Source organism: Heptranchias perlo, chromosome 34, assembly GCF_035084215.1.
Source record: "Heptranchias perlo isolate sHepPer1 chromosome 34, sHepPer1.hap1, whole genome shotgun sequence".
In the NCBI taxonomy this organism is placed as follows: Eukaryota; Metazoa; Chordata; class Chondrichthyes; order Hexanchiformes; family Hexanchidae; genus Heptranchias; species Heptranchias perlo.
The window spans coordinates 1,035,842-1,047,556 of record NC_090358.1 but is presented as its reverse complement, the minus strand read 5'-3'; the positions used below and the strand labels follow the sequence as shown (position 1 = coordinate 1,047,556).

The 11,715-nt window shown below is 44.2% G+C and overlaps 1 protein-coding gene across 7 annotated transcripts in view; it reads right to left on the bottom strand.

Annotated features, from left to right (window-relative positions):
* Positions 1–3,198: 3,198 nt before the first annotated feature.
* gabpb1 (GA binding protein transcription factor subunit beta 1) overlaps positions 3,199–11,715 on the bottom strand; it is a 60,163-nt gene continuing 51,646 nt past the window's right edge. For all 7 annotated transcript variants that reach the window (XM_067971219.1, XM_067971218.1, XM_067971220.1 and 4 more), the window contains 2 exons: positions 7,406–7,462; positions 3,199–5,768 (listed from right to left, as the gene is read on the bottom strand). In XM_067971219.1, coding sequence (XP_067827320.1) covers positions 5,616–5,768; positions 7,406–7,462 — 210 coding nt within the window. In that variant the 3' untranslated portion in view covers positions 3,199–5,615. The remainder of the gene's footprint in view (positions 5,769–7,405; positions 7,463–11,715) is intronic.

Here is an 11,715-nt window from a genome sequence, read left to right as displayed (position 1 = left end):
AGGTGTCATCTTTCAGACCCGGTCTAACCCCTCCCTTCACATTGTTTAATTACTGACTTCCACACTTCATTTTACTGCTGTGCTTTCCCCTCTCGCCCAGAAAAAAAATTTGGGACCCAACTTCCCCCAAACCCCCAGTGTGTCCAGGGAGGAGAGGGCGAGTGTGGTGGTGCCCAGGGAGGAGAGGGCGAGTGTGGTGGTGCCCAGGGTGGAGAGGGAGAGTGTGGTGGTGCCCAGGGAGGAGAGGGCGAGTGTGGTGGTGCCCAGGGTGGAGAGGGAGAGTGTGGTGGTGCCCAGGGTTGGTGAGGAGAGAGTGGTGGTGCCCAGGATTGGTGAGGAGAGAGTGGTGGTGACGAGCTACCCCTTGCTGATCCTCGTGAAGTGTTCCCATTTTTTTCAACACTGTTGATCAGTCCTGGGTGTGAGGGAGTCCGGTCAGTGCCAGTGATGCCAGTGCCAGTGCTGGTGCCAGAGCTGGTGCCAGCTCCCTGCAGGTGGCACCACTGGTATTGGTGTCCAGCTTGGTGTACGAGAGACCCAGGAGTGTGAGGCCCCTGTTTGGTACCTATTGGAGGTGAGTCTGGAGATCTTCAGAGAATCTGGTTATGCTTCTTCTGCCTGGTGCCCAGTGGGCATGGTGGTGCCAATCTAGCCTGATGCTGTGGGTGAGAGGTGCCGTTAAGTGATTTGGTGGAAACGACCAGTCAAACCACTTGTTGCTTGCTGACCTCACTGTTGGGCAGTGTTCCGCCGCTGCCCGGTGTCTGGAGATTGTTTTTAAAGAGTTACGTTGCTGTTGCACGGAAGTTTCATGGGGGGAGGGGGTTCAGCAACTTACACAGTTTCTACACTCAAGTTACACCAGAGCTGGACCAAAAATATTTAAATGAACTTACCCTAGAAACTCACGGGAAACTCCCTCTGTTGGTTACTGGCGTAACTTTCCAGTGCAACAGCGTAACTGATATTGTGGAAATTGAGGGCCTATTTTAGTATTATCTGCAAATTTGGACACCACTCCCTCCAGCCCTATATCCAAATTATTGATATACACAGTGACCCTGTGGGACACACCACTTCCCACTTCCACCCACTCTGGAAAACTGCCATTAAATCCGACCCTGTTTCCTCCCTTCTGATCAGTTTTTAATCCAATTTGATACACTCCCGCTAATTCCATTCCCCTTAATCTTCTGAAGGTCCATGTACACCACATCCATTACATTTCCCCCAGTCACCAAATCTGTTATGGGAGGGAGAGGCAAATGAAAGGCAAGCAGAAAGTCACAGAAAGAATTAAAGGGCAGGAAATTGATTGTAGCAAAAGACATATTTTTAATCTGAGAAATGGAGAATATTTGACAACGTTTGTTTCCAAGAATGTTTTTCTTTCCTGAACACGGTGAAATGTCAGTCAGTGAGGAATGGAAAATGTAGGGTATATCTAAACTGTAGAGCAAAATGCAAATATCACATCTGAAAAACAACCTGAATCTGTTGATGTAGCCAAAATAGAGAACAATCACTCAGGAAGCTTTTTAAATGAGACACATTTTTCCCATTTATTTCTGTTTGTGTAGGAGTTTGATTGACGCAAGGTGTGAGAATATTTTCAGGTGTTTCTAATAACTGGTGTTGGTGGCTGATATGAACAGAAAGTCCTGAGTGTTTAAGATTCTCCAAACTACCCCGAAATAGAGATAAGCAACTTCCATTCACCTGGTATGGTGAACACTCTGCCTCTGTACAGACACATCCCATTTACATTCCCAGGGTATTTAGGCACAAGTTGGCACGAGCTACAGCGTAGGGATCGTTCCCAGTTTGTGTAGAGGCACTGCAGGAGTTTAATCAGCACAGATCATGGGTAACCTTCCCTGCTTGTCCAGATAAGACTAACCAATTCATCAGGGTGTTGACTTCCCGGGTTATCTGGAGGTGAGTGTGAAGAATTGGTCGTCAGGTCAGCAGGGAGAAATCTTCAGTCATGAGATGCACGAGTACAAAATAAATAAGGCGAAAAGAATAGTGTGAATAAATGGAGATTAAAACTAAACTGAAACTTAAAAGGGAGACATCTGATAAAGTGTGGACTAACAAGATTAAAAATAATCACGAGGAATACAGAAAGTGTTGGGGAGAGGAAAAGGGAGATTAAAAGGGCTAAAAGGGAATATGAAAAAAAGGCTAGCAGATGATATAAAAGGAAATAGTGACAACTTGGCAACATTTCTTGGAAACCATGTGAACAGAACATTGTGGCTAGACTTTGGAGACTTTGAGACGGAGCGTGAAGCAATGGAACAACGATAAGGAAAACCACAAACAGATTCTAGCGACACAATATCTGATGTAGATAAACTGACTGGTGTCATTGTTGTAGAAGAACTTTGCAACTAGATACGTCAATCAAATGACATCTATCTGCATCAAAAATACATAAAAAGACCCTTATCCGGACTCTCAGGTCCGCAGTCCGTGGGAAAGACAGAAGACCCAGACTCATCTCAGAAGACGTCCAAGAAAAAAGACCTCAAGCGCCAAGGAACTGATCACTCCACTGCCTTGACATGGAAGTCTCAAAGGAATAGGTTGTACATATTGTTGTCTACGAAATAAAAACCATAGTTTATTGTATTATTTGGCTCTTTATCGCTTGGGTCCATAAATCCTGGTGGGATAGAATTCCTTTAATAGTAAGGGTTTTTATAAGCGTATAAAAAGTAATAGGAGGGTCATGGGGAGAAAGCAGGGCAGTGAGATTAAGTTTGGATTACTCTAGCAAAGAGCTGGAACAGGCAGATGGGCTGAATGGCCTCCATTTGTGCTGTATGATTCTATTCTATGATTCTAAATGAAAGCATTATGAAGACAGTTGAGAGAACATGACAAGGATTGCAGTAGAGAGGGCAATTCACCCCAGGTCACTCTCCTATCACAAAAATCAACTTTACTACTCCTTCATCTCATTGCTTTTAATGGAATCTTGCTGTGCACAAAATGGCTGCTGTGTTGTAACAACAGTCACTGAATCTCCAAGTAACTCATGGTATGTGAAGCTTTGAGAATTTCTCAGAGATGTGATAAGTTGCTGGATATAATTGGAGGGGAAGGACTGAAAAGGTGAGAAAATGAAATAATACGAGAACAAAGAGAATTAGTGCCACTATTTTTAAACCATGAATTTTTAAAAAATCATTACTAAAGAAAGTTTTTATTTGATACAAAATTATACAGTGTAAGTTTTGTCATCAACTTTGTTTATATCATTACCAGGACAGCCTCAATGGGAAAAAACTATAAGGTGAGACTCTGAAATCTCTGAAGCTTATAATTCCGTAAATTGCGTTTCAATTTACTGGGAATCGCTGGGAAAATGAGCAGCTGGGACACAAAGCTCTTTCTCTTTGATTTCAATGAATGACAATGTTTAACATAAACAGTATGTCAGCACTATCAGTCCAGCAAATAAACTAGTGGTTATTGTGGCAACCTTCATTGAAAGGTCCCAATAAAACGGTAATTAAAATCACCAGATATGAAGCTAAAGGACAGTCGGCATCAGATAAAGCAACAAAAACCCGACAATGGGGTCAGCAAAATGGACTGACGGGCTGCACAAGTGGAACATAAACTGAATTTTGTTTATATTTACACTTCTTTGACGCACTACAGTATAATGAATTTTAAAAATATACACACATGCTCTTCGAGAACAGTAATCACCGGCAGCCCGTGGTACCGAGTCCGGCAATCACCGGCAGCCCGTGGTACCGAGTCCGGCAATCACCGGCAGCCCGTGGTACCGAGTCCGGCAATCACCGGCAGCCCGTGGTACCGAGTCCAGTAATCACCGGCAGCCCGTGGTACCGAGTCCGGCAATCACCGGCAGCCCGTGGTACCGAGTCCAGTAATCACCGGCAGCCCGTGGTACCGAGTCCGGTAATCACCGGCAGCCCGTGGTACCGAGTCCGGCAATCACCGGCAGCCCGTGGTACCGAGTCCAGGAATCACCGGCAGCCTGGAGGAAGCCACATTGCAATTTTACTTTCTTCTTCTTAAAGACCTATTGGTGTTGGACAAAATCTATAATCAGAACGACTATTACACACTCATGTAAAATGATCTAACCCTGTGCAATCTGAAAGTCAAACATCAAATTGTATTTCACAACCAGACCCTCTGCTCAGCGATGTATCTCCACCATTACCTTTTGGTAATTAAACTTAATACTGAAAGACAAGCCTCTTCACACTCACCGTATAAAGCACTACATTTTAAAATTGTGAGTATAATTTGTTTTAAAACTGCTGTGATATGCAGCACATTGTGTGGAACTACGTCCTTGGTGTGAAGGCGATGGGGTCAGTATCAGGACTGACAATGTTGGATTCATTAAAGGTCAGGATTGGCAACATAATAATGAGCGTAAATAATGTAACCTATTGCCATTCTCGGACATTGCCTGACACACTGCAGAGTCAGCGGAGATTTTCCAGTTATGATTTTCTCATTGACTGAAGAATTTCTTCCAGGGACGTTTCGAGTGTTGTGCAGTCCCATGTTGTGATCTCCTCGGACCCCAGTACCTGGATTGTTTCACTGACATGTTGCCTCATTGGTAAAGAGTGAGTCCAACCCATTCAAATCAATAATAGTGACAAGAATTACAATCAACAGTAATTTCCTTACTTCTGCACATTGTTTGAAGATTATTTTTGTTTAAATACAATGAATATTGATTACTCCCTTAGATTTAAAAAGACATTAAATCGCTTTGTGACAGCTCCTATTCTTAAATGGGTTCCTGGGGTGAGATTTCCCCTTTAAGGAGTTCTAGAATTATGATTAAGTCATTTCTAAACTTCTGTAACTGAACTTTCAAAATGAATTCAGGAATGTGAAACCCTATGGCTCATTTTGCACAGTTACGTTTATACTTAGGAAGGTCCAAACCCCGTCTCAGCCACAACCAGCAATTCGTTCTGAACACAATGTGGAAATGAGGCTCCATCTGCAGTTTGCCTGTTCACCATCTCAGATCTGGGTTTCAATGTGAACAATTCGTGCAGACGGCATTAATCTGCAGACAGCTCCTATTTTTTTTTGCCTGGACAGTAATATTTCAGTTTTTCAGCCTCGTACAGATCCAATCCAGTAATTAACAGACAAAAAGCAACACTGAAAGATAACCTCAGAGTAGCCAGAACCTCCCACTGTACTGACAACAGAATTACCACGATCAGCCAATAACAGCGGTGCGAATGACAAAGGACTGAGTACTTGTAGCTCTTGGGACAGGTTCAATCTTTAGTTGAAATATACAGAATACAGTCTGATCACTCACTGCCCCTCACCTCTCGTCACCCTCCAACCCGTCCCTCTGTACGTCCTTTGACTGCAGTTCAGTCGCTATCAGGATTTCAACTTGACAAAAAGCACAATTTTCTGAACTGTGGTTCAACTTTCAGAACTTGTAGGACTGTTTATTTCTTGGGTTGTTTCCGATGCCCTTTTGTGTCAGTGTTCGGAGAAGTTCATCCTTCTCGTGGGTTTTGCAACCATTGAATGGTTTGTTGTGATGCGAGTCTGTCTTTTAATATCCATCTGACAACTTAAAGCACCTTTTTGTTTGGGTGCAGGTGACCAATGGCCTCCAGCTTCTGTCGATAGGCTTCTGCCTCCTGCTCTTTTTCCAAGAGCTGCTGTCGATATTTCTGTGCCTCACGATTTGCTTCTTCCAACTGTTTCTGTAACACTTCTTTCTCCTAGAACCATAACACACAACACAGTTAGCACTGGGGCCTGGTCAAGGTTTGAGCCTGGACTGAAGGTACAGAACGTGTTACTCTGTGATTAAATATCTTCCCTAAAGCTCCCCTAAAGGCTTGCAGCCAAATGTATTGCCTCGCACCAAATCCCGTTCACCCATCACCCCCTGTGCTCGCTGACCTACATTGGCTCCCAGTCCGGCAACACCTGATTTTAAAACTCTCATCCTTGTTTTCAAATCCCTCCGTGGCCCTCGCCCCTCCCTATCTCTGTAACCTCCGCCAGCCCTACAACCCTCCGAGATCTCTGCGCTCCTCCAATTCTGGCCTTTTGCACATCCCCGATTTTAATCGCTCCACCATTGGCGGCCGTGCCTTCAGCTGCCTCGGCCCTAAGCTCTGGAATTCCCTCCCTAAACCTTTCCTCCTCCTCTAAGATGCTCCTTAAAACCTACCTCTTTAACCAAGCTTTTGGTCACCTGTCCTAATATCTCATGTGGCTCGGTGTCAAAGTTTGTCTGAAAACGCTCCTGTGCAGCGTTTGGGACGTTTTACCAACTTAAAGGCGCTTTATAAATGCAACTTGTTGTTGTTATTGGTGTAATGAGCCACACAAACCAGGAATGATATACTGTTGTGGTGATTGAGCTGATGTCAGACGCTTTCATTGCATTAGACTGGCTTCAACACCCTGGAAATCAGCCAGGGTCCCTGCTCCCGATCACTGCTCAGAGACCCCTGGGGTAGAGACAGGGGAAATCAGCCAGGGTCCCTGCTCCTTATCACTGCTCAGAGACCCCTGCGTTAGAGAGAGGGGGAATCAGCCAGGGTCCCTGCTCCCGATCACTGCTCAGAGACCCCTGGGGTAGAGACAAGGGGAATCAGCCAGGGTCCCTGCTCCTTATCACTGCTCAGAGACCCCTGGGGCAGAGACAGGGGGAAACAGCCAGGGTCCCTGCTCCTTATCACTGCTCAGAGACCCCTGGGGTAGAGACAGGGGGAAACAGCCAGGGTCCCTGCTCCTTATCACTGCTCAGAGACCCCTGGGTTAGAGACAGGGGGAAACAGCCAGGGTCCCTGCTCCATATCACTGCTCAGAGACCCCTGGGTTAGAGACAGGGGGAAACAGCCAGGGTCCCTGCTCCTGATCACTGCTCAGAGACCCCTGGGTTAGAGACAGGGGGAAACAGCCAGGGTCCCTGCTCCTTATCACTGCTCAGAGACCCCTGGGGTAGAGACAGGGGAAATCAGCCAGGGTCCCTGCTCCTTATCACTGCTCAGAGACCCCTGGGGTAGAGACAGGGGAAATCAGCCAGGGTCCCTGCTCTTTATCACCACTCAGAGACCCCTGGGTTAGAGACAGGGGAAATCAGCCAGGGTCCCTGCTCCTTATCACCGCTCAGAGACCCCTGGGTTAGAGACAGGGGGAATCAGCCACAGGCACTGATCCCAGTGGAGACCTAATTGTCTGAATGACCTGTTTCTGTGTTGTAACCTGTATTATTCTGTAGATGAGCTGCATCCTGGTGCAATGAATTGGCATCAACGCACAATTCTTAAATATTAATTTTACAGTAAATTCTCCTGAGGAATTAAATCAGTATCACAGGTAAATAAATATTTTGAGTATTTACCTCAGAAAATTGCACTGTGTGCAGAATGCAGGTTTCTGGGCCAGAGTTCTCTTGTATCTAATAGGCAGGAAAAGAAACAAAAAAGTGAAACTCTTCTTGCACAAGATATGATAGCTCACACGAAAAAAGACAAAAGTATTGTGTAGGAAAATATCTTTTTTTGTCTTTTTATTTCCACAGGATCAGTAAGTTGTGTCTTAATTCCTTCTCACAAATGAGTGAATGGGAAATATATCACCCATAAATGGTGCGTTAGTTGTAAGTCACAGGAATGAAATCAGTCAGACTTTAGATGCAAATAACTAACATTCTGTTCCTTTACTTTATTATTTCTTCCCACATCTCTATCCTGTATCTTCCCACGCCACATATCTTCATCCTAGTTACCAGCTCCCAGATTTCACCAAGCAATAACCTGAAAACCCAATCTGAGTGTCGAGCTTGCTCCTGAGCAGTGCAGAAGCACCCGGCCGTGCCTCAGTGACCGCCTCCCATAGTAGCACAGCCGAGACTGGGAACTCACCCTGCAGAGAACCGTAGGCATTACCCCACGCCCTGGATCAATAATATAGGGCCACATGACTCAGCCTGAAGCAACACTATAGTGTGGGACTTACTGTTACACAGACACTGGATATGTTGGCAAATAGCAGAGCTAGGAAAGATACAAAAGCAACCAGCTGTGATTTTTAAAAAAGTTTTTTAAAGAGTTCTTTGGCTGTTCTAATGATGTTCTGAAGGGCTGTGCAGCAGGAACACAGGAACAGGAGGAGGCCATTCATCTCCTCAAGCCTGCTCCGCCTATTCAATCAGATCACGGCTGATCTGTACCTGAACTCCATTTACCCGCCTTTGTTCCATATCCCTCGATATCCTTTCCCAACAAAACTCTTATCAATCTCAGTCTTGAAAGTTCCAATTGTCCCCCAGCATCCACAGCCTTTTGAGGGAGAGAGACTCTTCTACTACACTTTGTGTGAAAAAATGCTTCATGATTTCTTTCCTGAATGGTCTAGTTCTAATTTTAAAATTATGCCCCTTGTTCTGGATTCCCCCACCAGAGGACATATTTGTTCAAGAAGGCGGCTCACCACCACCTTCTGAAGGGCAATAAATGCCGGCCTTGCCAGCGACGCCCACATCCCATGAACGAATTTTTAAAAAGGCTCAATTCCTGGTCTGTGCTGAACCAGTTGTCCTCAGATGAGGGCAGTATAATTTAGCTCAGTGTTCCTAAGCCAAGGAGGAGAATTGTCAGGGCTCCCTCTACTGATCCCTATGCAGTGGACTATCCTGCACTTGCATGGACTTCAGGTGAAGAAAAGATTGGACTTAGCGGCGATTCACCTTTCCTCAATAATGAACTGGGCACTCACTGTCCATTCCTCAATAATGAACTGGGCACTCACTGTCCAAACTCTCACCCCAACACGAGTCCCACTTCAGGACACGAATGCCTTGGAACATTTTTATTGTACAGTGTGCGCTGATGATGTCAACGAACTAGATGGTGTAAAGGAGCTGACCCAACATTGGTAGAGAAGCAGCATCCTCTAACTCACACTCGGGGTCAGTGCCTTACGTAGATCATCAGTATCCACAGTTAAAGCAAAATAGAATCAAAAGCAAAATCATCTGAATGTTGACTATTTTATAAAGCAAATTGCCCTTTTCGCCCTACAGTTCCTTAATGCCTTACGTCATTCCCAAACCAAGAGAGGTGGATAAATGACCATTTCCCATCTCTAGGAATGGTAACCTTGACCCAGCCTTTACGAAGTGCTCAATTGGAGACAGAGGTGACTCTCCTGTGGCGAAGTGGCTAGCCTCCATTCCATGCCTCCTCGTCATCAACAGATTCTTCACTGGGTATCACTACGGTCTTCAAATCATGACCACACCTCATGGATGTGGAGTGCTGCCAGGGTGTTGTCATTCCAAACCAACACAGGACACAAGGAGTTCCACCTTCTATAACAGAGCCAGATGGTCGTGGCCTTTAATCCATATAGTTCTCAGTTCGAGATTTAAATATCAATTTGAATCAGTCTTTAATTGTGGTCTCGAGAGGGACACCAAAGAGCTAAAGGCTTACATGAAACTGGACACCCTTGAGTGCAATATCTCTCAGTATCTTCCAGTGAAATGTCTATTTGTTTCTTGATAGAAAGAATTTTTCAGTGACCAAGTGACTGTGCAATCAGCTGAGTAAACTTATAATATCCAACTTAACAGATTCCAGTCTCAATATTCTCAGGGTGTTTGCACAATCCAACAATATCTAAGTTTCACAGATCATTTTCTTCAGTCCATAACTGATCAACGCTGCTGTGGTCCAATATGCAGCCTCATCTCACTTTGTATGTTCTATAGTTTGGTTTTAAAATGTATAATAAATATTTTTAAAAATCAACAGCATTACTGCAGAAACTACCCAATAAAGTATGTAACCAGCAAATATTGCACCTAATTTATTTGGTTTTTTTTTTGGTGGGGGGGGGGGGGGGGGGGGAGGGAAGGAGGAAAGAAAGAGATGCAGAATGGATGGGGAGGGTGATGGGAGTGAGGTGACAAGGGTTTGGATGATTTGTGTAATAATCCCATTAAAATTTATCTCTAGAACCTCACCGATAACATAATCCTTGCAAGTGTCACCTTTCTCCATCCCCCCAATACACACAGACAAAATATTGTCCTTATTCAATACTTTCTAACATCCATGTGCTCACATGACCTGACCTTATAAAAGGAATTCTTTGTAAGTGGCTCCCTTTCTTCTGGGTTATGTGTATATCTCCCCATCGAGGATCTAGTGCGATTGAAAGGGCTGCTGGATTTTGGATAACGTGCTAAAGGAAGACTAGGCTTTGCTGAGGATACTATTTTAGATGAGTGAGTTACCCACTAGGGCAGGTCCCTGTTAACATTGGTCTCAACTTAGAACCAGCACTTTGGGTAGTTCATTGTGCCACAGAATCCAACTTCTTTCAACACTGTAAAGCTGAAACTTGATGAAAAACAAGAGGAAGATGAACTGGGTTTAACAGCTAATTAAATGTTGAAAGTCTCCTCAATGTGGGAGTTGGGGAAATGTAGATGCACATTGTATTTTCAGCTTTGGGACCTGGGTTTGAATCCAGCTAAAGTGAAGATAAAAGTCTCTTTTCTGTCTGCAAGAGCTATATTAAACTTCTTTAATAAGCATGAGCTGATAGTCAGCACGGTACTGTGTAGGGTACATCATATCTGACTAATCTCGTTGAATTTTTTGAGGTTTCTAGCATGATGATAGTGTCTGTGAATATTGTTTATATGGACTTCCAAAAGGCATTTGATAAGGTTCAGCACAAGAGATTAATAAAAATGAAAGCGCATAGACTTGGAGGTAACCATATAACGAGTTGGTAATTGGTTTGGAGGTAGGGACAGAGTAGGAATAAAGGGTTTGTTCTCTGATTGGCAGTATGTGACAAGTGGTGTAGCCCAGGGGGGGCCTCAGTAAAACTGTGGCAGGTGGAGTTTATGTGGGGAAGTGTGAGATCATCCACTTTGGATCCAAGAAAGACAAATTGGAATTTTTTTTTAATGGTAAGAGACTAGGAGCAGTGGAGGGGCAAAGGGATTTGGAGATCCATGTACAGAAATCACATTACATTTTGTACCTGTGCACAATCAAAAAGGCTAATGGAATATTGGCCTTTATCTTAAGGGGGTTGGAATACAAAAGTGAGGAAGTGATGCTTCAGTTGGACAGAGCCTTGGTCAGACCCCATTTGAAATACTATGTTCAGGAAAGATATATTGGCCTTGGAGGGGGTACAATACAGATTTAGCAGAATGATTCTGGGACTTAAAGGGTTAAATTATGACAGATTGCATAAACTTGACTCTTATTCCCTTAAGTTTAGAACTATTTAAAATGATAGAGAAACCATTTCTTCTGGTGGGAGAAACCAGAAGGGAGCACAATCTTAAAATAACCATCATTTAGGAGTGAAATCAAGAAGCATTTTTTCCCCATACAAGGATAATGGAAATCTCAAACCTCTCAACCCCCAAAAGGCTGTGGTTGCTGGGGGTCACTTGAAACTTGCAAGACTGAAATCAATCCATTTTATTAGGTAAGGGTATGAAGGGATACAGAGCAAAGGCGTGTGCGTTGGGGTTATACCTAAAAGGGAGTGTGTTCAACCCTGGGTAACAAAAGTGGAGCACTCAGCCCGATTAAAATATTTGCAGAACTTTTTCTACGCAAATTAAGTCTCGCCACAATCTATACGAGCAGTTCCCAGGCTACAAACTGATCTTCA